General features: G+C 53.1%; 2 protein-coding genes across 3 annotated transcripts in view; one reads left to right on the top strand and one right to left on the bottom strand.

The window, feature by feature from the left end:
• The window catches only part of MYO1D (myosin ID), a 161888-nt gene extending 138714 nt beyond the window's left edge, over positions 1-23174 (top strand). For both annotated transcript variants that reach the window (XM_087770098.1, XM_087770099.1), the window contains exon 22: positions 19595-23174. In XM_087770098.1, coding sequence (XP_087626224.1) covers positions 19595-19751 — 157 coding nt within the window. In that variant the 3' untranslated portion in view covers positions 19752-23174. The remainder of the gene's footprint in view (positions 1-19594) is intronic.
• CDK5R1 (cyclin dependent kinase 5 regulatory subunit 1) lies at positions 22573-25068 on the bottom strand. The gene has a single exon (XM_087770102.1). It carries the CDS (start codon positions 24952-24954, stop codon positions 24055-24057), a length of 900 nt encoding a protein of 299 aa, XP_087626228.1. The 5' UTR covers positions 24955-25068; the 3' UTR covers positions 22573-24054.
• Positions 25069-25543: the final 475 nt, after the last annotated feature.

Here is a 25543-nt window from a genome sequence, read left to right as displayed (position 1 = left end):
GAACTAAAGTGAAGCTTGTGGTCTGTGTAAAACCCAGCGCTGCGCGACAGCTTCGGGTGCTCTCCTGTCCCGGGCCGCCAATTAGAGACAGCAGTTAGCGCCGCTCCGCAGTAACGTCCCGTCTGCTTCGGGCTTTTTTCAGTTCCAAAAAGCAACTGGCTTCTTTTAAATTTATAGTGTATGCAAAGGGGGTTTTTTTGTTTGTTGGCGGCTTGGAACAAATTCTGTTTTCTAGTCCTGCCTTCTGTCGGTGTATATTTTTACGGAGGGCTGGGAGGATGCTATGTGCCTGGCTGTCAAACTTGTCTTTGGGGAGTAGAAAGGGTGTAAGTCAACCAGAAAGTTAACTTCTCTTTCCTCGGATCATTTCTTTGAATGCCTTCTATCTTTTATCGCGCAGGCAAGCGGCTAGCGTGCCTATATCTAAGGAGATGGCAGAAAGGGGCTTTGGCAGAGATGGGAACAGGAGCCCTGCCTCTCGTGCTGCCCAGCCCAATTTCATCCAGAATGCCTTTGAAATTTAATACAGCTCTTCAAAGTGCTTGGTTACGCTGTTGGTAACAGCTGTTCTAACTGGTGTAGGACTGCCGGGCTCCTACTCCGGCGTACTCTGGAGAACAGTTTGTAAGTCATTGGCCATGCTGTTGCGGGTTAACTTTCCATGTTAGGCTGTTAATCATCTCCTGTTACCACTTGCTCCTTTATCTGAAGTAGAAGTTATCTCTGGAGCAGATCTAGAGTGTTTAGGGTTCAGTGATACAGTTTGTCCGTGTAAGGGAAAATGTGATAATTAGCCAGTGGTTACCCAAGGAGCAGGGCAAAATCCGCAGGGTAAGCCTTCCCCGCCTCTCCCTTCACACCTCCGTTCTCAAACGCTTAATCCTGGTAATTGTGAGCGTTTGGATGTATGACTTGTCCGCTTGGCCCGAGAATATTGAAGTACTTGTTACAGTTGGATTGATTTGGTGCCACGGGACCTTGTGCTCGGCGGACAAGTTAATATAGCCCCTGCTTGGGTTTATTAGAAGTACCTTCCAAAAAGCGAGGGCGCTGGATTGCATCGTATTTGCAGGACTCTTCAGTCTGGGGAGCTTTTGCCTGTGTGCACGGGGAGAACCGCCTTTATAAAGTCAAAGTCAGAACTTGCTTGTAATTTAAGTAACATAGCAAAAAAATGCAGCTTTGAAAGTTGTAGCAGTATGTGCGGGCTGGCAAGTGCTGGCTGCAGCCGCGCTCGCCGGGAACCAGGTCGGTCCCGGGTGAGGCTCCCTGGGTCCTGAGGCTTTGGGCCCGCTCCTGTATCACCGCGGCCTCTCCAAGGACTGACCCTCGCCTCTCCTCCTCGCAACAGCGCACCTGGGTCACAGTGTCAGAGAGCTCAGGGATCATGGAGCATATGAAAAATCATTGCAAAGGTTTTATTTTTTGCGTATAGAACTGCAGATTAATAAGCTTTAATTATGCTGACTTTTTGCTGGCAGCAGCTCAGTTCCTTGTGGGAGGGACAGGGAGAGCAAAAGAGTAAGGAGCAGCTCCAATTAGTGACCTAAGTGTTTACACTAGCTAAGGAGCACTTAATTACCTGTCAGGAGCTTGCTTTCTCCTGGTCACAAGTGTTTACACATGGAGCCAGTAATTCCAGCTGTTTCCCTCTTGCGCTGCAGGAATTCAAAGATAATTGTGTGCAGCAATTTAAAGGTAGCCAGCTCTTCCCTGAATGCAAGTGTCATGTGAAGGTGCATACACCCAGAAGAGAGTCAAGGGAGTATCATCACCTTTGGGAAATGCTGGGCTGAAAAGAGTTGTCATCTCCTTTCAGCATCGGGACCGGGGCGTGCTAATAGTACACCACAAGCTTGACCTCGCTGCATATAAGCAGGGCTGCCGAGGCAGTGCTTCACGAAAGCATAAAAGTAGATTTATAAGCTGCCAGATCATTTTCAGGTAGGTTTTTTGCAGCCTGGCTCACTAAGTAGCTCACGCTGGCTGTCATGCGATGCTGCACTGAACTTGGCAGCGGTGGGTTTGCCGTGACCTCTGTTTCTCGGTGATCTGAATAAGCCTGTTGGCTCTCGCGTCCGTGGCGGGATTTTAGCCCCGGAGAAACTTGCATGGCTTAAGGAGGGCTTTCATTGATCTCAAGGTCAGACGGACTCTTCTAATCGTCTAACCTAATCGCTTGCACTGCACAAGCTCTGGAAATTCACCCAGCAATACAGAAGGTTGCCTAATACCTTGGCGTAATACGGACGTCGTTCAGTGCATCGCCATGACAAGAGCAGGATCCGCGCCAAGACGGACGAGATCAGGGAGGGCATTAGCACTCTTCTCCCGAGGGGTCGCACCTACGCTCACTCCTTTTGATCCTCTGGCTTTTCATGTCGGGTTTTTAGTTTTGTGTATAACACGTTTCCAAGCTCTGTGGTCCAGCGACCGCGTGCTCGTGTGTTAAGAGATCTGGCTGCGTATCGTTCTGCCGTCACCTCCTTATTTCTGGCTGTTGTATTAACGGATGCCCTGGATGTCGTCAGCTGTTTTCCTGTCAGTATGTTCTGCGTATAGAGCTGCTGGAGCTAGAAAAGAGAAGCTCTGGGACTGCGAAGGGGAAGAAGACCAGTTCACTCCACTGCAGACAGGAAGGGAGAATCATGAGACTCAAAACAGATCTGTTTTGCAAAAAGACTGTTTTTGTCTTATTTACTGAAACCCCTCATCAGCTACCTCTGTCACTCGCACACAAAAAATGACGTTGCAAAACCCGAGATCCTCAAATGAAGTTTTTAAATTAGATTGGAGAATATTCCTTGTTTGTGATGTTCGCGGGAGGTATTTGAAAGTGCTAAGATGAGGGTAAGATAGTCCTCTTGCAGGTTGTGCCTTGAGATGAGAGATTAATTTGCCGTTTTGGTAGTGCCACCATGGAGCTCCGCAGCCGGCTCACGTGCGGGCATACCCTTGGAGACCAGAGGAATGGTTCTTTTCCCGGAGATTATTTCACAGTGGTGGCATCTTATCTTGTCAGTGCAATGGCTCTTCAGAAAACATATAGGAAGCCTCTTGAAATGATGTGATAGCCTTGGAACAAAGAGTTAATCTATCACTAGTGGAAGCATTTGCTTTGCAACTCATTTTTCCCCATTCGCAGCTCAATTTTTCAATTTATCACAGAGAGCAATGTGAAAGATTTAACTCTGGTAAGCCCAGAGGAGGATGGAAGCTGATTAGAAACTGGGGTGGGGGAAGATATTTTGCTCAGCTGGAATGACTGCAGCAAAATAAATTAATACTGAATGCTTGAGCCGTAGATATTTGATTTGTTAATGGCTTTAGCTTTGCAGGCATTTGGTTGATGTAGCAAATTGCTCAGTGCCATGTGTAAATCTGCTGATTTCTCCTAGCACAGACTCTGAAATATAGAAGCATAAAATATTGATAATTCTGCCTACTGAAAGATGGATACGATAACGGTAAGCCTACCGCCGTTTGGTACCTCCAAATAGCATTCGACGTGGCTCGGGGATTGTAGTTATTCATCCTTGCCAGAGCCCCGTGAAGTGATTAGTATCCCTGTTAGACTGGAAACCTAAGGATATAGGAAGCCATGTCTTATTCTTAGAATAACTCCGGTTTGCCAAACTTGCCTGTATTTGGAGAAATTTCTGTAGGCGCCTAAGACCCTGTAGGTCACCGGGTCCATTTTCCTGCAACCGCGGCAGTGCATCGCAGAGTCCCTGGGGGGGGGTTGCGAAGGAGAGGGATGAATCCGAAGGCACGGAGGGTCCCGAGTTGTTGGCTATAATGGCGACGTTGTTGGAGGCGCTGCAGCGGCGCTGCCTGCGGCTGCCAGCAGTTCCAGCCTTTGGCATTGGTTCCGATCTACATGAAGCAGCAGGTCGGGGGTGGGAAGGAAAGAGGCTCATCAACAGAAATAGCATTTAAGCAAAAACTGTACCCTCCGCTGCAAGGAAAGATAGGAAGAAGGATCGATTCTTTTGCAGCTGAGAATGCAAACTGTGCCAGACAGTAATTAAAAGCATTTAACTGTGCCTAGTAACGTGTCTGCGCTCTAAAGCTTGCATCCCAAGCCTGCTTGGGAACAGACCCCTTTTTATTCCAGGGAGATGGAGGGCACCGGCAGCCTCGCCGGCGGGTCACGAGCACTCGCTCAGCCCGCCGCCGTCCCTCCCCAGCGTTCCCTCCGTTCGGCCTGAATCAGCTCTTGCACCTTCCCTGGGCCTCGCCTTGCCAAAAGCTGGGCGATGTGCTCCTGAGATCATTTAAAAGCCTGTCTAATAGGGCAGGGATATTGATACAGACTGTGATTTCCAAAATGAGATCACCCTGCCTACTGAGCAAGCCGCTGAATTTGAGACAGCAGGGATTTGCTGTGTTTCCAGCTGATGATAAACGTTTGAATGTGTAGGTCCACGTTGTGTTTACATAGGTGTTGTCCTCCAGTGGAGTCACGTAATACCCTGAAATGAAAATTATATGTTGTCACAATGAAAATGCAAATGCTGAATATAGTGGGAAGCAGCCTGGCAATGTGCATTTCCCATCCAAACTTTTAATTTCTATAAGCAAAAATCTTTTTGTTTATGCACCTGTTTCTCATGCTGGCTTTGCCGCAAGGAAGACTATTTTTCACATGATCCGACACATTTATTTCAGCTATTTCTGCAAATCCAAACTTCTTGTCGAATAAGTTAGGCAAAGGAACAGCAGAAATAGGTCAGGTATTTAAATAAGACGTAGTTGTCTCTCTTCACAGCAAGTTGCTTTTTTTCCTGCCTATGTGAATTGTGCTCATGTATCAGTGAATAAAGACGGGAGAACAAAGGGAAGCAGAAGTGCCAGCATTTTTATTCTGGGATTGCAGCTTCAGAGCCCTGTACTTTGCAGAAGCGGTACTGAGACCACTCTGGAACATCTCAGCAACTGCTCCTGAAATAATAAAAACTGAATTGGCTGCCAACCTCTCTGAATACAGACCCACTTAAAATCCTGCCCGTCGTTTTGCCATCACATAAAAAATTGGTTTCCCGGTATAGCCCAGGTCCTGGTTCTAAGAAGCATCCTTGATACCTTGCAGGGCATCGTGAATCCATAATAGTAAGGAAAGATAGTGAAAGTTTGGTGCTCTTAGGAATCATCTGGCTTGAAATGTAGAGAAATAGGCTGCCTTTAATCATTAGTTATGGGGCGATATTTTTCAGCTCGGTTCTTTGCTCGGGGAGCGCCTGTGGCTGATGCCACGCTGCTGGCAGGTCGGCCGTCACATTGTTTTAGGCTAATCTGACTGCTCTTGGTCCTGGGAGAGGACGCTAGGAGTCCAGAATTAAATTCCTCTCTTTAAATACCTGTGCGCTACTGGAAGGACTTTGTTTCATGACTTTTAAGTTTTGTAATGGAAGGAAAATCTTTCGTACAAAATCCGCTTCATCGTTTGTTCTCCCCAGGCTTCAAACCTGATTCACTCCCATGCTTTCGACCGGAGCAGTAACGACTTCCATCATGTCTGAAATTTGATTAGACCCAAAGCGTTTCATTGGGATGCTGTAATGCTGATACAGAGGTGATGTCAGTGCTGGGCTTTCCTGCATGGACGATTTTATGCAATGGAGCTTTTGAGGCAGTAGAAGCAACTTTTCCCTACGTTACGGGAACGGAGGCTGCTCCCAGCCCTGCACGGTCCAACCATCCTCTTTCTTCCTTCCTGACGTCTCTGAAATGCCCCACTTCCTCCATAATTTGTTCACCTCACGATTGCCTGCTGCAGTTATTGCTGTTGTCTCCTCTTTTCTGAAATCTAAACTCTCCTCTGGGTTAAGGACCAACCATCCCCGTCTTTTGGCCACCCTGTGCTGGGAAACACAGGCCAAATTTTCTCAAGACTTCAAAAAAAAGTAGTGTTGCTGGGGAAGTTTGGTGTAGACGAGGTCCGTCAGCCCCTGACGTCCTGAGAACAGTTGTAAACCTGTTCAAACACCATCCCTAAAATACCGTCCGCCTCTGGGACTCTGCTGATAGCCCGCGGGGATGTTGGCAGCCAAAACCAAACGCCCCAAGTCACTCCGTGATCTGGGCTCTTGTTCCTCAGACCCCAGCCTCTTCTCGGTGGTTTGCTTCAGTAGCACCAACCTCGGATCTGCTCCTAAGCTTCCCTCTCACCTTCTGAGCATCCCTCATATTTAAAATCTCTTTTGAAGCCCTGCATACTTGCTTTATCTCTTCAGGCTCCTCCGAAAGGCCCTGGCTGTGCTCTGGCCCCGGGAAATAAGAGGGAAGTAGCAGCTGGTTAAAAAGCTAAAACCTGAACGCGATGATGAAGCGATCGAGAGGTCTGTGCCCTGAGTCACCCTGACTCGTTGCTTCCCCTTCCCCTTCCCATCCGTCATCCTCTGCCCGGTGATTCCTCCCTGCCCAGTGATTCCTCCCTGCCTCGTTCCGCAGGGTCTGGTACGTGTCTTAAACTGCCTCTGGTTTGGCCGGCACCTGGCAGGGCGCTGTGTTCAGAGAAAACACCGTGCTGCCTGCAGCGTCCCTGCCGCCACGTCCTTCCCCGTCAAACGGCAAACGGCTCCCAAGGGGGGACAGCATAAACCCGACGGGTGGCAGAATCGCTGTGCTCGAGTGATTCTTTATTTGGCCACAGAGAGAGGTGTTTTTAACAAGAGGGAGACCTCAGCGAGACTCCTCAGCATCGGGTTAAAAGCCTGTCGTTAATTGAAGGATGATTCAGCTTCCTCAGCTAAAATGTCACAGTCTGGATGCTGGGAGAGGAGGAGTCGTCTTCCTCGCTCGCACAACGCCGTGATAACCCCGGCACACCCCACCGCTCTGCGCTCGCCTTCGATCAAAATTCATGGTTTGGCTTTCAGGAACGAGCTGGTGGTTGCCGGCTGGGCAGCCCTGATCCTGCCTGCCTAAATCATCGGGGAAAAGGCTCATGTGCGTCGCTGGTTGCCCGTGAAAGCGTGACCTTTTATCAGGTGCTACGTGATAAAAATCTTGCTTTGCACGGGGAGGGCGAACAGGAACATTGCTTCTCTCGGGGAGAAAAGGTGCAAGAGAATACAGTACAATAACCCCTCTTTTTTATGTGGTATTCTTCTATTCCCTGAAGCTTTAGCTAATTTCTCTCTTTTCTATTAGAAAAGGAGAAAAATCTAGGTTTTCAGATCAGATCTGGAAATAGAGAGGCAGGATTAAGCACAGCTGTTCCAGGTCAGAGGAGCCGAGGAGGGCAGACAGCTCTCGTGCTGACAGAGCAAGGTTATACCGGCGGCCAGAGGTGCCTCCTTGTCGGAAATCTGCCTTCGGGGTCGGATTAGTTCAGCATTGCTGCCGGACGGAGTGGTCCAGAGGACCGGGAAGCCACTGGCGATTTAACGTGATGTCACCTCATCCTGCGCTAAGTAGGTCATGGTGACACCCTGCCCGAACGTCCTCTGCGCCGGCGCTTCTGCTATTGCAGCGGTGGTGAGCAGCACCATCCCCTGTAAACTTTAAAAAAACCCCTCCGAAAGGGGAATTCATGCAGAATTAGCTTATGCAGGGGTTATCCGGGGTGCAGCGAGCAGCAATCACAGGAGGCAGTACATGAACCCATCTCTCGTTGCTCTGCGTCAGCCCCTGGTTGGCTGGCAGAAATGAAGCATCAGATGGGATGATGAATATCCAGGTTGCTATAGTGACTGAGAGCTGTAGCGCTAAAAGCAGGCGTTCGCCATCACCCCCTCCCCGCACGCACACACGAGCTGTCACACGCCGTTCAAAGGCAGCCGGGTGAATTATGCCCATGCCGAAGCCGCGGTGCGGTGCCGAGCGAGTGCACCTGGCGGTGGTTGTTCCCCGGGATGTCAGAGCCCTCCCATTAAATTCCCGGCTCCGGCTTTAATGAGCTCAGTGGCGATGTGTGCAGAATATAATGGAGCTGAGCTGTTTGCCTGCACAGCAGCTCGGCGTTTCACGGGCCGCAGGGCGGGAGCGCAGCCAGGACGGCTGGGGACAACGACAGCCCGGTCCTCAGCACAGCCGCCCCGCGGAGGCCTTATTGAACCGAAGCTTTCGGAGCCACGGGTGGGATGTGACGACACAACCTCGCTTCCCGGCCCCTGTGCCGTCGTCCTCGTGGCTGCGAGCCTCCGGATCCGCTTGTTTCCCGCAGCTCCGGTGGCATCACAGCCATCGGTGCCGGCAGAAGCCGAGCTTGTGGCTTCGCCTTAGCAAATTGCCCTCCTGCTTATCTCTGCTGGCTTCCCGGCAGTTTCACTCACACGGGTCGATCCCAAAGAATGATTAAAAAAAAAAACAAAAGGAGGAGAGAACTTCAAAAGCGTGCACACTTTTGATTTTTTTAATATTAATTCTAGGGGAGCTCTATGAAGCTCAGTGGCAGCTTCCCCCGGTTTGTGACTTTGGACCTCTGCCAGACTCTAAAAATACCTGTTTAATTCACAGCCCTGCCTGTACCAGTGGGGGAGGCAGAGTTGCTCCCCCATCGGGACGACTGTAGGTTATGGCTGTATCGAAGGGAAACGATGGGGCAACAGCAGCACTTCAGTGTGGCGCCGTTTTCCAACGTAACGCACCCGTCAGCTGTTTCAACCACTGTTTGATACTAGGAAATTGGTGCCCCCGTGTAAATTGGAGTGGTAAACAGTTGAATAATACCATACTTCTTGTCCTCACCATCAGCTCCCTGTGCCTCACACTCTTGCAGGAGCTGAATAAATACATCCCAGATGACTGAAACGTGCTGGATTCCCTTTGAAGTCTTTTTTTTTTCCAAATTTCTTCCTTAAACTTCAAAAATTCAGCCAGCAGAATTCTATCAGCATCTGCTAACCAGGCCAAAAGCGTCCTTTCAGGAGGGACATTGCAAATGTGGGCTGCGGACGCCCCAGCACATGGGGGTCTGGTGAATTCAGCCCCCGGCCTGGGTGGCAGCGAGGACCGGAGCCAAAAAGAAAATGTAAGGAAAGACTTTCGCTGCTTCTCAGCCTGCCCGGGAATCGGGGTCCGTGATGTCCTACATGGGAAGCAAGTCTGCGCTCATCTTCCTAAGTGGTCTTATTTTATTTATGTGCTGGTGCATTTATAATGCAGGATTCTTGGCATAACCCCGTGAATGAGCCGATGTTCTGCTTTTACTCTGTCTCCAGCCAAGGACTTTGAATCATATTTTTGGCGTAGTGGTTTTTATAAAATATGTAACGCTCCAGCGTCTTGTGGCCACGTTTGCTCCTACTAAAGCAGAAAGCCGGATGAGAGCTGACTCTCAAAAGCTTTGCCAGGACTCAGAATAGCGGAGAAAATACGACTGATTGGAAGCTTCAGAAGAAGCTGGAGTTTGTATGTTGGTGCTGCACCCCGGGAAAGCTGTTGATGGTGAGAACTGGGTCGGTATGAGTAGATGAAGGCAGGCGGCACGCGTCGCCGGACAGTAACCTGTGTAACCGTCATCCGCAGAAACGCAATTCCTCTGTTTATCCAAAAATAAGTAGGATGTAAACCGAGAGGCAAAGCACGCCGGAACCACGCGTGCAGGCAGGGCGAAGCGCGGCGGTAAGGATGTTACGCAGCCGTAGAAATCGTTTCTTACCTAACGAGATCACTCGTTTCGTAATTCTGTGCCAGAACTGGTTTCCGCTCCGTGCAGAGGCAGGTGCTGCTGGGGGAGCCCCACGTTTCTTCTCACGTTATTGCCGAAACCTCATGGACGTTTGAGAGGATGGAAATGACGGGGGCACCTTCCCTCCTGCCACCCCGCTCCCACGTCAGCGGGTGCCACGAACCCCACGTGGCTCAGGCCCAGCTCTCCCCATCCTTTCACTTTCCTCCACACGGATGCTTATCGCCAGTCTGTAAATCTTGAGCGTGCTGAAGACTTCATGCCAAACTTACAATTGTAGCTGTAGAGAGAAGGCAAAATGTACTGAATTCTGCAGGGGATTTAATTCCTGCGGTATCAAACCGCACATGGCAACCAAGGGAGGGAAAAGGAGCCGTAAGTGGATTTGAGAGTCCCCTGCAGTCCCGAGCGCTCGAGCTGGGCGTGCGGCACGTCGGGGTGCCTGCTGGGAGGCTGTCCGATCAACAGCCCGTCTGGGTAGGCACAGCCCTGCTGGTGGGTGCTGTCGTGGCACCCCCCCGGCGGCTGGGAGCTGCCTTCTCCACCCTCAATCCCGGGTTTGGAAATTTTTCATTTCGCCTGTTGGAGTAAAAAATTTAACGCGCTGTCTGTGCTTTTTTTTTTTTTTTTTTGAAAGCTGCTTTGTGGATGAGATTTCCCGGGAAATACCCTATTTAAGTGAATGCACGTTTTTCATCCAGAAAACCGTTGACCAGCTTTAGCGAGTGCTTCGTAAGGGATAAATTACATCAGGCATTGAATGCTGATGACACGAGGAGAGCATAACAGACTGAGACTTCTCCGTTTGAAGTGTGTAGATGAATTCTCAGCTTCGATAGGAGCAGAACTCAGGGACCATCAGCAACGGCTACAGGAGCCCGACGCCTCCTGCCCGCTGCAGGCAGGGGGACGGTGCTGCCCGCGCCTCGCGGTGCGCAGCCAGGGGCCCAGGCGTGGGTAGGGTTTATAGCTGAGCTTGGGTGCCCAACCGGCCCCTCTCCCACCCCAAAATCCAGCGCCTTCAGCCTGGAGAAGGTGGTTGTGTTAGGGCTGGGGTGTGGGAGGTGAGTGATGAGCGTTTGCCCCGGTTCAGCTGGAAGATGAAGCTCCGATTACTTTTGGATCCCTTTCTTGAATTTCATGTGATACGGGCTAATTACATTCACTTTTTATTTCGATCCGATTTCCCAGGGATGGCGGAACGGGGATGTTAGGGTACACCATGCAGTGTGCTTGCAAAGCGGTGTCTGAAAACCACTTTTTGGGGCTTTCCCACCGTAAAATCAGAGCTTTGGGGTGCAGTCCCCATGGGTAGTGAGGCTGGGACCTGACCCCTGTTAACCTGCTTTTAAGCTGCTTATGTCTTTCTTTGAAACCCGGCTGTTATCCCAAGTTCCCGATGCAGGCGAACAGCCCTGGAGAGGGGAGGAGCAGCCCCTGCCCCATCACCCTGGGGATCCTCCTTTGCCCAGAAGCACGTGAATCAAATGGTTTTGCTGGAAGAGACAAAAATATTTTACATCTCGCTGACTTTCCGGAAAGCGCTCTCTGGCCAGCGAGGATGGGTGCACAAATGCCCCAGTTACTAACTAAATGAAGAGCGAACCGCAGCTCGCCGGCGCTGCTCTGGGACCGCCTGACCTTGGGTTCAAGCAGGAATAAATGCATTTTAAGAATGAGAAAGCCAAACATTTAATGGACTAGGCTTACACCTCGGCTGGAGGGGAAGGAATATACCTGGATCTACCGCAGACACATCATGAAAAAAGCACATCAGTGTTGTGGCAGCTGCTGTCTTCTTAGGAAAGTGGCTTTTACGGTTCAGACACGAATAAAAGGAACCGTCTCAGTGCACCAGCGGGACGCCAGCAGGCCAGAGTATTAATAGCTGACTTTGCTTTTGCCTTGCTATGTGCCATTGGACATATGTAACACTTTTCCTTGGGAATATACAGATGCTAACAAATCTTGTTTCTCATTAAAAAGGGCAAAAATAGAGTTGCTGACGCAGCTCGCTAGCATGATGTTGTAATACGGATGTATGGTTCCCAAAACCGGAGGCGAGCGGCTCTGTGGTTTGCGCTGGTAAATAGATGTCAGTGTGAGCTGCAGAGAAAAATGACACATGTCAGAGCCAGAAAAGATTGAAAGCCACTTTTTAAGTAAGTGGAGCGGCTGAGTTTTCAGTGGAACAACATGGGATTGCAGTTTGTAGCCTGGTCCTTCTCCTGCAGATTAAAAAATTGCTTTTGAAAAGCCACTTCTTCCAGCTTCTGAGGTGATTTGCCTGAACACAGACCACAAGGTACAAAACCGTATTAGAAATACACCGTCAACATTTGCTGGTTTTCAAGGCCAAAAAAAATTCATGGTATCAAGTGTCACTTGACTGCAGATAATTTTGAAAAATCGTACAGTGAGAAAGGACCTGCCAGAGCCGCGTTTAACTCAGCTGACCTTTCTCGGCATTAAAATGCCTGGAGGACTTGTTCTGACCTTCGACTATGGAAATTTACCTTTTGATCCTGACTTGAGATCTCCTTCATTCATGTCTGACTTCCTTGTAGTCTCCCTTTTCCATAGCTTTGATCCATCTTAATGTCTAACCTCCACCAAGACCTCCTGATCCAGAAGACTCTACAACACAAACAACCCTACGTCTCTAAAAAGCAAGTGACGGTTCGAGAAAACATCCTGTTTGTCTCGTGCTTTCGCTGTGTGAGACCTCGGAGAGGGTTTCGCAAGGCGGATTTTGAAAACTCGTTGTGGTTTAGGATGTTGTCGTGTCACTTGGGCGCACGTGCAAGTAACGCAGCACACGCTGCATGAGCGGCACGCTACCCACCGCGCGTCTTCATCTCCTGCTGATCCAGCTGCTCTTGAGTTATGAGCAGAGAGGAGTGATCTGCACCCGAAAATGGGTCCCGGTTAATCATCTCCTCACCCTGGGCTTCTCGGTGTTGGTAACCAAACCCATGGGATGAAGGGTGCTGCCAGGTGCAGCTTCAGGGCTGCTCTAAAAAGGGACAGCAGGACGGAGGGGGATTTCCTCTGGGTGCTAATGCCGTCCAGCAGCCAGTGCAAGGAGGCAAAGAGGAGGTTAGAGTATTTTCTTGGGTACACGGGATAGTAAATCATTGCTTTTAACCTGCAGCTACATGAGCCAGGGTGTTTTAATAAGAGCTGGACGGGAAAAGGTGTTTTCTCCTTCTGATGGCAGCGGATTTGAGCAGAGCAAAGAAGGACGAAGTGTGCCAAGGAGTCACGGGGGTGATGCTGTTAAAGTCATCCGCATCTTACTTAGGGAAATTTATGCTCCAAGTGTGTAAATCTCTTCTGGAAATGGGACCCAGTGCTTTGAAGCTGCTCACACTTCAAACGTTACTGCCCCCTCGAGAGGCAGCGGCAGGATAGGGAAGATGAAGTGTGCTGGAGCTCTGAACGCTTGCAGCAGGACGTCCCGCTCCCTGGAATGAAATATCCCCCCAGGATTATTTACGTGTGCTGCCCTTACTGCCGTGGCTCCCCAGGGGACGCTTCTGTTCGCAGCCCGCCGCCGACAGCGTGGACCGCGCCGGTCCTGCGCACGGCGCGGCTCTCCCAGCGCGGCGCTCTGCTCCTCGTGCAAAGCTGAGAGTTCCAGCCGGGGTGACAGAAACCGCACACGAGGTTTCGGTGCGGGTTTCCCCCTTGTACGTGTTGAGAAACTAAATGTTCCTGTTTTTCTCTCCATTTAAGCTATTGTGGGGTTAATTTTCACAGTGAGAGCTATAACTTTTCCTTTGAGCCCGAATGTCCCCAGTATCATTGTCCTGCAAGGTGCAGAAAACCACGAGTGCTCAGACGAGATAGATCTGCCCCTGCCAAACACACAGCCTGCACAGCCAGTGTGCTTTAAATCCTCGTGCAGAAGACACTTATCTTTTCCAAAAATGACACCTGTTGTAACTCAGATACGTAAATGTTTATTACCTATGTTATATGCGATGTCATTTTAGACCCCGCTCGGTTTTCCTCACCTCTGTGCCACCCAGTAGCAGTGAGCGCCACAGCCTGGAGTGATCCACAGCGGCGAGATTCCACATTGCCTGGAAAACTATTTTAACCCACCCTGAAATTCTCAGTATTACTGTTTTTCTCTTTGGCTGTTGTTAGGAAGCAGAGCTTTGAAAGCCGCCTTTTTTTAGACCTCTCTAGTTTCTCTCTCCGCTTCTTACGTATTTTCTTCATGCAGAATATAGCTGCTGCTTTTTTGGTTTCCTTTTTATAGCCTCCCTTCATCTGTGAGCCTTTCTGTATTTTTTTTCATCACTGAACCCCCTCAAAGGCTGCAGCCGGTATCCAGATGAGACTGCAGCACTGACTTACATAAGGTGTTACAATTTTTTCAGTATTCTCCGTCCTGCTCCGAATGCTTCCTAACAGCTTGTTTGCAGCTGCACGCTCTCCTGAAGCCGTAACCAAGTAATCCACAGCGACGCTTGCCTTTCCAGAAAGAGGCCTTGATCTAAACTCTAGAAAGATTTGATAGTTTAAAAAAATCCCCTCCGGAATACATCCCATTCGGTTTATTACTGCTGAGCCCTGGTTTCACGTTGCACGCTTAGCCTCATTTAAATCCCTCTGGTTTGTTGTCGTGAAAATCAGGCACTTCTTACTGGACTTGGCTTTGCCATCTTCTACCCAAATTTTGCTTCCTAACTTATTTCCTGCTCCGCGAGTGCGTTGGGTCCGGCCATAGGCAGGCAGCACCTCATTTAAAGACCCTGGAAAATCTGCGTGCACTGCCCGTTCCTCCCCTCTTCCCGGCCCTGGGAGTGACGGGGCTGCAGCGCCGGAGCAGCCCGGGCCGTGGCCGACTCCCGCTGTCCCCGGGCACGGCCTGTTCCTGGCTCTCTGCATCCCGCTGTGCTTCCCAATGGAGCTCACACCTACCAGGGAAGAACGTCTCATCGCCGAGCGCTTTGCTGTGTTTTCGTGCCTATTACGGCTCCTTGCAAGGCATTCCAGGTCATCTGTGTTTGCTCTTAAGCATCTCGTGTGTTTAACATTTATTTAACTTTCCAGTCTTAACACGCCGTCTTCACAGAAACTCCCTCTGATCTTTCTCCGCTCCTTCCCTTCACCGTTTTGCTTCCCACCACTTATTGGCGACATGGATGCTTTTGTATTATCAACAGTGCTGACAGATGTCTGTGGCCATTTATGCGCTACTTGGCTTGTGTTTTCCCTGAGGTCCTAGATTAAATGCTCAGTCAAAACTCTCATATTTCATGGGCCAGTAGTCTGCTTCCACTTGGAGTCCTCTCTTCTCCGCTGGTTTCCCTTTTGCCAGCGTTGACCCGGGTGCCTCATCAGCTCACGCTGTATTTCTAACGATGATGTGGTTCTCCCGTATACGCGGACACCGTTCACGCGACGCTCGCGGTGCTTCGCACGCACGCACGCTCACCCCAGAGCCGTCGCCTCGGCTGTTTGCCATTAACTCCGCTAATGAGCGAAGTGAGCTGATAAAGGCAGTTTGCACGCCGGGCTGGTTTGGAGCGATGAAGGAAGCGAAGGCACCCAGTCCTGCAGAGTTCACCGAGCCATGAAATCCAAAGAGCAAAGAGAAGTCCCTGCCCGCACAACCAGCTGAGATCGGTGGCCGTGGCTTGTACCACCAGGATGTCGAGAGAGGCTGTTTCCACCCAAAAATATTGTTTGCAGTCATATAAAAAGACCTGTGTTTTCAGAAAACACCAGCGCCTTGGTGTTTATTACATACAGAAATAATTATCGTGTGGTTTATTACATACCGAACTTCCCACGTGGCTCCCTGGCAGGACTGGAGCAGCGCTGGGGTTGATCCTGACTTTCCCATGAAAGCTCCCTTTTTTTTCCTTTACGCTTTTCCAGGCAGTTTCAGGCCTGGATGCTGGGGGCTGGCAGAGCCTTGCATCTCGCTGTCTCCTCTAATGGAATCACTGTTAAAAACAAGTAATTTTCTTTCCCAGAAGATGCCTGGCAGCAGCATCCATCATTTTGTCCTAATTGACTTGACTTCTGTCGGTGTGCCGGTTACGCTGGGGCTTGGTGAAGAGCCAAACCTGCCATCAGACGGGGCTGGTCTCGGGCAGAGCTGTGCTTGGTACCCACACGAGCTCTGACGTCTTGTCGATGGTCTCCTAAACGCATGTCTGTACAAGAGAGACGGCAGACGTGTCTCGGAAGCCTGTTAAGGACTTACTAAAATAGAGGCTGATGTCTGGAACAAATTCTCCTACGCAGCCTGTAGTAAGGGTCAATCTAGTGACAGCTCCGGGGGCTCCCGGCCATCCCGCCGCCGGATCCGCAGGAGAGGGCTCTCCCACCGGCAGACACGGCACCTCCGTGGGAGATGATGCATCAAGTGCGAGGGGGATGAAAGCAAAAGGATGAGGGCAAGGGTCTTCTCCAGGCAGCAAAAACTTTCCAGCTGTCTTTTGAGGCCGTAACATGCAGGCAGTCGTTGCCTGTCGAACAGAGGGGTGAGCTTGGACATGGCTCTTGATAAGGAACCGGGTCTGAACCAACGCAGGATCCTTGAATCAAGTAGATCCACAGGACGAAAGAAGAGACGGGCATTTGGACTGCTGTGGCGGGTTGCTCATCTGCGGTTTAAAGGCAGATCTTGAAAGTTGGAGAATTTGGGTTTAGCTCTTAATTCTGACGCTGTTTTTTGCGACCTTGGGCATCTCGCTTAGCTCTCTGTGCTGTGGCTGTGTCTTCAGCTGCAGAATAGTCATAAATACATTCAGTTCTGCCCTGATGAAGCCTTTAAATGACAAGATCTTCCACCTCTAATATGAAACGCAGTTGGTCCTTTAAATTGTCAGAAGGCCAGAAGATTATTCGTAAGTAATTAGTAAATTCATAAATGTTCCTTAAACAGTAGCAACCATTGAAATACTTAAGGAATTTAAAGCATGGATGGTGAATAGATGTGTGCTTCCAAGCCTGAAAGTTGGTAGTGCAAACTTTCTTCCACCTTAATTTCACCTTAACGACCTTTTCCTGACTGAATCACCTTATCGGGATGGAGAGGTGGAAGAGCAAAAGTACCATGGTGGGACAGGATCATACAGTGAAAACTCAGTTTTTAGCCCAAGTTTGAGTGGGAGTGGGACTTGTCTCTGTCTTTGCTGCCATCGGGGTCTTGCTTGGGGTCTTGCAGAGCACCAGTGATCCCCAAAGGGTCTTGTCACTGTGTGTTGCCCTTGTCTATGAAAGACTTTGTTGGACTTCCAGGATTACGCTGGACCGTCTCCATCTCCGACTCTTCCTTTGGGATCTAAATTCTGCAGGAACTTGGGGAAGCATCTCCCCAGCTGTGCTGCTTCGTAAAATCTCCTTGTAGCAGTGAGATTTGGAAGGGCTTTTAGTCTGGTTTATTGGCTGATGCAGGCACCTGTTTTCTCCCTTTCGGTCAATAAATAAACCATCTTACTCCAGGGCAGCCAGCAGCTGCCATCTCCCCTTTCTGCCGCTGCACCAAGAGGTGTGATGCTGATGTGACTGATGGACTGGAAACCAAACTGACCTTTCCTCCCACCTCTTCCTTCTTGGCCCTTGACCACGCGCAGGAGCAGCACCCAAGAGACTCAAGGTCCCAGCACATCGAGCTGCTTGCGGAGCTGGCGGCAGGGTTCAGCATTGCATTGCCTGGCGAGGAAGACCAAGGACAGGGTTTGTAATCCCTCTGTGGACTTGCAGATCCCTCTGTGGGTTGCTCTTTGGGTGCCATTCACGAACTGTCCTGCTCCCCCAGCAAAAGGTTTTGAGGCTGAAACCTCTTCTCACATGAAGAAAAGCAACGTATGATCAAGAGTGAATGAGTGCCGTCACGGTGGGATGTGGAAAACACGGCGGGGGAGGTGAAGCCCTTATTTAATGGAAATACACGGAGTGAAGATCAGAGCGGCTTCTCCAGAGCCCGCTGTCCCAGGAGAGCGTTAGCGTCACGTAGCCATGTGTTTAGTTGATTCTCCTCACTCCTGCAGCAGCTGGGACCCAGAGAGATGTAGCTTCTTGCTGAAGGTCCCACAGCCACAGGGCTCAAAATACGTCAAGGCCCTTCTGATTTCTAGGCATGGGTCCTGCTTGTGGTCAAAATTCAGGTTAACGACATTCCTCTCCCCTGGTTCAGGCTGCTTATCTCTGTGCAAAAGGGTCAGGAGGGTTTGACGATGAACAGCCACAGACCCTTCTTCTTGCCTATAATTTGATGAGGGCTGTGGGAGAGGAGAGGGAAAGTCGTCAGCGCTTATCCTCATTACAGGCACTTGATGCTAAACCTGCTTTCCAAGCACACGATGGCAGGAATCTCTGCGAGGCTCCTCTGCGTGTGCGGCTCGTTCTGCTAAGACACGGTAAAAATAGCCAACTAAGCAGGGATTTTAGCCTCAACTCACTGAGGCAGGAGTAAATAAGTATTAAATACCTGGGACAACGTGAGGGCTCTGTGTGCTGCTCCCCTGCCGGTACCCCCCCAGCCGAACACCCGCTCATTTTTATGGACACGGGGAACATCTTAATTATTTGGAAGCAGCATAAAAAGGCGGCTTGTGGGATGGGGTGCGTCCTGAACGGTCTTAACGAAGTGAAAACGAAGCCTGTGCTGCCTGAAGGACTTACGCTGCATCAGTGAGAACGCTGTAACAGCTAAAGCAAGGCGAGACCTCGGGTCTGGGAGCCAAACGCAGCAAAACCCAGCACATCCTCCTCAGTGTATTTAGAGCACCAAGGGAGGCGGTGGAGTTGATGCCAACGAGTCTTTAAACCACTCAATATTATACTAAGAAATTCTGGAAATTCAGGAATTTGAAATGCGGGTGAGGTCACAGGAGGGATTTCCCACAGGCCAAGTCCCTGGATAGCTCTTCCCGCTTCCCCAGGCTGGCGGTGGCTGGGGGACGGCTCTGCTGCAGGCGTTTCCCCTGCAAACCCCCTCTCCTGCCGCAGGACGCCCGCGCGTTGCTGGTCCCAAGGGCTCGTGGCTGGGGCTCGTGCGTCGGCTTGGCCACCCCGCATCTCCATCCCCAGCCCGAGGGAGCGCCCGGGCACGTCTCTGCTTCCAGTACAAGCAACGTTATTTGTGATATAGAATAGTAGCTTTTATGGCCTTTAGCAAAGGGGAGCGTCCTTGCTGGCCATCCCTGAGCCTGTCTCGGCTGGAGCAGAGATGGACAGCCGTCTGGCCGTGCTGTCCTGATGTCCTCCGCAACCCAAACAGCCACGGAAAAACCAATTTGGGTGGTAGAAACTCCTGATTTCACTCATGAGAATCATTTTTAGCACCAAGGCTGGGTTAAAGGGTTAAAGAGCTGGGAAATGGTTTGCAGTGACAGTTTTGTCCCAGCGCCTGTGCCCAGCCAGCCGCTGCCTCCGCTCGGGGCGCTCCGACCCCAGGAGGCTGCATGGTCAGTCTGTCTGTCTGTCTGCCTGGAGAGGGAATTAAAAAAAAAAAAAACCCAACCCTACCTGTGATTCTTTTAGCTATTTCATGCTGTACTTTTAATCTCTGAGCTCAGAACAAGGGATGTCGTCAGCATTATTGTAATGATAGCGATAGGTGTGATTGCTGGCGAGGTCGTTCGGCGAGCGGCTGGCCGAGCTGGCAGCAGAGCCCAGGCCTTTTGCAACCCGGCCTTTGCTTTGCCCGTGCAGCGATGCCCCCCCCATCGGCACCGATCCCGATGCCGAAGGCCCTGGGCACACGGCTCCCTGCGTGGGAGACCTTCGCGTGCGGAGCAGGGCTCAACCGAGCCCGAAAGCTGGGCTTAGAGCTGAAGCTTGGCTTAACGCAGTGTGCTCGCTTTGATGCAGGATGCATCCTGACCCGACAACACCTCTCCCTGCCTTGCACCGAGCTCTCAGCAGCGGTGCCAAGCGCATCCCAGCCCTCCTGCCTGACTCTTCTCCTTTTTGCCTTTGCAGTGAGAAACGCGCTCTGCAAGTGAGCGTCACCAACCCGGTCCAGTGCAGCCTGCACGGGCGAAAATGCACCGTCTCCGTGGAAACCAAGATTAACCAATCCCAACCGGATTTCACCAAGCATCGTTCCGGTTTCATCCTCTGCGTGCCGGGGAATTAGCATCCCCCGCCGCTTGGCGCAGCGAGCCCGGAGAGAGCGAGCGAGCGAGCGGAGGGAAGACGGACTGGGGCTTTGGTCGCCCTCCCCGTGCCTTGGACTTTTCAGGGGGATGAATTTAGAGATGCTCAGCTGTGACTTGGTCAGGCGCCTAAAAAGATCACTAAGGCTAGAGGTTTAGCAAACGCAAATTCAGGAGAGGGTTTTACTACCACATGCAACGAAGGCTTAAAATAGCCAGTGACCTGTATCCATCTTACAAAAGAGGCCAGAAAATCGGGAAGGTGCTTCTCAATTAGTCCAAAAAAAGAGCATTTATAGGTACTTACACCCTTCCCTCCCTTTCCCACATCGATTTCTTAAACCCTCTCCACTGTTCCCTTCTGTGGTTCTTTTTTGTGTGTCATTTTTGCAATATTATGCAGCCTCCACCGGAGGAACCAAAGATACCCGACTCAGGGAGTCTGGTTCTGTAAGACCAAATCCCGATGGAACCAGAGCCAGGTTTGGAAAGGAGGGCTGGCTTCCCACGCCGGGGAGACACTCCGCGCTCTTCCAGCCCTGCCTCCGCGCGCAGTCGGGATGGTACACGGACGCGCACCTCTAGACTTGCTGCTTTCCTGCCTGGAGTTCATTAACCCATCGAGGCACCTTGGCCGGAGACAGGTCCACCAGCAGAAAGGAGAGTGGGATTCACAGTGCAGAGGTTTTATTTTTTTTTAATCCTGCATTGCTTTTGCCTTAATTTCCCTCTCCGGTCGCCTAAAAAATCCGGTGGGTTCCCATTTGGCCCAAGTGGCCTTGCTGAATGTTTAGATGATCCACGTGGCTTCATGTTAGGCCCAGCGCTGGGGTTCAGGGAGGGCTAAAAGGAGAAACATGGGGAGCCTGGGAGCCGAGGCCACGGCTCCCTCGCTTTGCACTACGTAACGCTGACTCCGGGCACGTCCGTCCGCGCCAGGCGAGGGGCAGCAGCACGAATCCGGCTGCGAACATCCCGGCTGTGCCCTTGGAAGCGTTTTCCTGGGTCGTCCCGGCTGCGGGTGTTGGATGTTGGGGCGTCGTGCGTTGCCGTGGCTTGTCTGGTGGCATCACGGTCCCCCATGCACGGTGCCCGCGTCTGCCCGCCTCAGATAACCCTGAACTCGGTGTTTACGGGAGGGCCATATATACTAACAAGCTTTTTATTTCCACTGCATAGCGGGCTGCTGCTGTGGTTTTTGAGCGGAGGCGTGACGTTGGGGTTGTACGTACCGAGTCCTGGCACTGCTGGTCAGGTCAGGATCTCCAGCCCCTCGGACGCGGGGGGTCTGCGTGGTGACCCCACCTTGGGGACCGCCAGGTCCCAGCCCAGCCGCAAACAGGGAGCACGCGTTTAATTGAGCATTTTAGGAATCGCAAAGTCTGGAAGAGGCTCTTCACCTAACGACCCGTTAACGAAAGGCTTCCCAAAGCCACGCCATGGCCACGGGGAGCAGGGACGGGTCACTGCGGCGTTTGTACCCAACCACCGAAGCCGAGACCGGAGGTTAAGGGGTACCTCGAGCGGAGAGCAGCTCTCCATCTGTATTTGGGTGGGACAAGCTTAATCCACAGGAGGTGCCCTTTGCTGGGGAGGCCCCGTGCCAGAGCCCTCCCATTCACGTGGCCCCCGGCCTCGGACCAGCGCCCGCCAGCATCCCAGCGCCGCATCCCGGCCACCGGCGCTCGCTCCCAGTGAGCCACTCTGGGCTGCACGGCCGGCTCCCGCACCGGAGGGCTCTGCGCGTCGCGCCGGCCCCGCGTCCCCGGGAAGAAGCTCTTCCAGCTGCTGGCAAACCCAAGCACCCAAGGTGACGTCCCACCCCCCGCGACGGCTCCTGACCTCGCCAGGCGCACGCGGGCGGCTCGGGACCACCGGGACCCTCCTCCTCCTCCTCCTTTAATCCCAGCGCCTGCTCCTCAGGAGGAGCGCGGCCAACGCCGAAGCCGTGGGACAGCCCAGCTCCCGTCCGCGTCCTCCCGGGGAAGCAGCAGAAGGAAAATCCTCGCCCTCGCTGTGCCTTTCTGTTTGCACTTTCTCGCTTTTTGTATCTACTGCTCCAGCCGTCCCCCCGTAAGACTAACCCCCAGGCCAGGCAGCGGCGGGAGATTTCATCGGCACTCTTATACACTATCCCTCCAAGGAAATGGTTGCAGCGAATCACGACGGATGGCAATAAATCGCAGGTTTAGGAAATGTCTCATACTATGAGATGGCAATATTGTATGTGATGAAATGTGTCTTTATAAAATATATTATCTGTTCCCGCTCTGGTTTTATATAAAAATATAAAAATATATATATATATATATATTCCTGTTTTTTCCCATAAATTAACTGTTTCTAAATTGAATTTCGATTTTCAGCCTGGGGCGATAATGCAATGAACCCTTTTTTTTTTTTTATTTTAATCGCTGATATTTTAACATGTAAAAGAGCAGGAAAAAAAAAAAAAAAAGACCTACTATCATGGATCTGGGTTTTTGTTTACATAATTCACTGCAATAAATTTAAAAAAACCAAACCAATCCGTTCGTTGCATCCCGCTCCGGCGGCGCCCGTTTCTGCCCGGGGCGGTGGCTCGGGGAGGGCGACGCTCGCGATGGCCGGTGGCAAGCGGGGTCTGGGCGCGCGGTGCCGCGCCGTGCCGCCTCTCGCGTGCCGCGTCGGGCGCTCCCCTCGCCCGCCAGGCCCCGGCGACGCCACGACCCCGCGGCCGCGCTACAGCCCGCTCTCGTCGAGGCAAATCCCAGCGCCGCGCAGGGGCGTCGGGGCTGCAGAAAAGACTCCGCCACGAACCGCTGCCGTGTAATGGATGGTCAGTGCATTTTTATTTAATCAGCACAGTACAAAAATAAATAAAAATAAGGGGAGGGGATTAAATTACAGGCACACTGAGCCCCATGACACAGTCGGTCAGGTTATAAACCACACATACTTACAAACACACTATACACATACATACAAAATGAGACAAATATAAATTAATAAGTAACAATACCCACCGATTTGGTCAACAAAGATCTACAGAAGAGATTGCACTAAAAAAACGTACGTACACATGTATCATTAGCAGGGTCCATGTACAGCGATGGCGAGCTTCAAGTGAAAAAGAAGAAATAAAAATAAATGGCACGTCATTTCTCCCTCTCGTTTGCGACTTTAACGCCCGATGGACCAGAACTAAACTAGAACTGTGCACACGGAGAAAAAAACCGAAATAAAACCCAAAAGAAGGTCTCAGTCCCCAGGCCTGATAGGGGAATTCCAGCTCAAGACTGCGGTATCGGGGTGGTGTCGGGTCTTTGTGCATGGGTGTCATTTTTACAGCCATCTCTCCGTAAGGTTTTTCTTTTGCTTATTATTTTTTTAAGTGTTTTTTTTTTCCTTTTTTTTTTTTTTTTGAAGACACAAAATGCTCCTGTTTGCATGCGCAATACCACTGTAAAAGCAACAATGAAAGAATAAAGAAGGGGTTTTCTTTTTTGCCCCCCCCCGCAGGTTAGGAGTTTGTTTTTTTGTTCTAAAAGTATTCATATAGCAGCATGTAGATTCTTTCCTTGCTTGCACACTCAAGTAGATCCTTTACACAATACTCATGATCAGTGCACGATGGGAACAAGACATTTCACATTGAGCTCATGATACAGTAGCGGTTTTTCCCTTAACCCCGACCGAAATGCGAGTCTCTTCAAAGAAAATAAATAGCGGGGGGCGGCGGCGCCGGCGAGTCACGATCGGCCCCGTTCAGCCGCCTCCGGCGAAGCCTTTCGAGCCTCTTTTTTTTTTATTTTTTATCCTTTTTTTTTTTTTTTCCGGTTTTTTTGTGGTTGGTTTTGCCCCCCCTCCCTGGTCTTTGTCTCGGTGCTGCGGTGCCCGGCCCCGCACCCGGCGCCCCGCTCCGCTCCCCCCGCCGCGGGGTCGGGGGGTCCCCGGCCCCGGCCCCCTCCTCCTCCTCCTCCTCCTCCGCCGCCGCCGTCGCTGCCTCGGGCCGGTGGCGGAGCCGCGGCGGCCCCGGGCCCGCGGGGCGGGGAGGGGGCGGCGGCTGGAAAGCGGCGGGGGGGACCCCGGGCTCTGCGCTCCGGGCCGGCGGCGGACGGCCCCCCCCCGGCTCCCCCCCTCCTCACCGGGGCGACCCCGCCTTTCCCCGCCTGGAAGAAGCCCCGGGAAGCGGCCGGGCGCCGGGCCGGGGCGAGCGGAGCGGAGCGGAGCGGAGCGGAGCGGAGCGGAGCGTCCGGGCGGGGCCGGGGCCGGGGCCGGCGGGCGGCGGGGCCGGGCGGGCGCTCACCGGTCGAGGCCGATGAGCAGCCGCCCCTTCTCCTCGGCCCCGCTTTCCTTCTTGAGGTCGGCGAAGACCTGGGTGAAGTAGTGCGGGTCGGCGTTGACCTGCAGCATCTTGGGGCTCATGAGGTCGATGATGGAGAGGCAGCGGTCCCAGAAGGCCTCCTTACAGCTCTCCACCAGGAAGGGCTTGAGCGGGTAGGAGATCTCGTTGCCCATGTAGGAGTAGGAGAGGTACAGGCAGGTGAGCAGCACTGCCTGCAGTTCGTGGTCGCTGGCCACCTCGGCCGAGATGACATCCCGGCAGAGCATGTAGAGGAAGACCACGTTGGCCGGCGTGATGAAGCCCTGGTCCTGCCAGCCCTGCAGCAGCAGCGAGCGGTCCACGGAGCGCAGCCAGAGGACGGGGTCGGTGGGCGAGAGGTGCTTCAGCCGGTAGCAGCGGCGGCAGAGGAACTCGCCCAGGCAGCGCAGCAGCTCGCTGGTGGACGCCTGCACCACCACCCGCCGCGGGGTAGCGGCGGCGGCGGCGGCGGCGGGAGCGACCGGCGGCACCTTCTGCGCCGAGGCGAGGGCGGCGGCGGCGGCGGCGGGGGGCGGCGGGGGGGCGAAGGTGGCGAGGTTGGCGCAGGAGAGCGACTTCTTCAGGTTCTCGTTGTTGAGGTGGGTCACGTTGCTCTGGTAGCCGCCGTTGGGCTGCACCTTCTTGGAGCTCTTCTTCTTGGCGGAGACGGCGGCGATGCGCTTCCAGGGCAGCACCGAGATCAGCGAGTGCCGCTTCAGGCCCTTCTCCTTCGCGTTCTTGCTGTTCTGCACCGCCGTGTAGTGCCCCACCGTGGCCGCCCCCTCCTCGAACAGCGGGGCCTTCCGGTAGCTCGGCGATAGCGACAGCACCGTGCCCATGGCGCCGGCCGCCCGGCGGGCCCCGGCCGCCCGCCCCCGGCCCCGGCCCCGGCCCCGGCCCCGGCCCCGGCGCGGCCCCGCGCTCGCTGCCCGCTCCGCCGCCGCCGCCGCTCAGCGCCGCGCCTCGCCCCGCCCCGCCGCCGCGCGCGATCTCGGCGGCGCAGTGCGCGCCCCCGCCGCCGCCCCGCCCCGCCACGTGCGCCCGCCGCGCCGGCGGGAAAGGGGCGGGGCGGGGCCGCCTCCGGGGCCGCCCCGGCCCCGCCCCCAGCACCGCCCCGGCCCCCCGCCCCCAGCACCGCCCCGGCCCCGCCCCCGCGCTCCCCGCGACCGGCGGGGCCCCGCCCCCGCGCTCTGCCCGGGGGCAGCGGCGCCCGGCGCGGGGGAGCGGGAGCGCAGCGGCGTTCAGAACCGCGGATCAGGCGGTGGCGGCCTCAGCCCGGGCCCGGCTCCGGGCCCGGCTCCGTGTCCGGCTCCGGGCCCGGCTTCGCGGGCGGCGGGGCACGGCAGAGCTCGGCGCTCGGTTTTACGGCTTAGGAAGCGCAAGGCCGCCGGGCCCCGCCTGCCCCCGGGACCGCGGCAGCCCCGGCTG

Source organism: Nipponia nippon, unplaced genomic scaffold (genome assembly GCF_047370975.1).
Source record: "Nipponia nippon isolate SJK-2023a ecotype South Korea unplaced genomic scaffold, ASM4737097v1 scaffold_32, whole genome shotgun sequence".
Taxonomy (NCBI): domain Eukaryota; kingdom Metazoa; phylum Chordata; class Aves; order Pelecaniformes; family Threskiornithidae; genus Nipponia; species Nipponia nippon.
The sequence above is the reverse complement of the archived record's forward strand: the minus strand, read 5'-3'. Positions and strand labels throughout refer to the sequence as shown.

What these genes read in the sequence shown, in the direction of transcription:
- CDK5R1 (XM_087770102.1), bottom strand. Translation starts at nt 24,954, where the DNA reads ATGGGCACGGTGCTGTCGCTATCGCCGAGCTACCGGAAGGCCCCGCTG.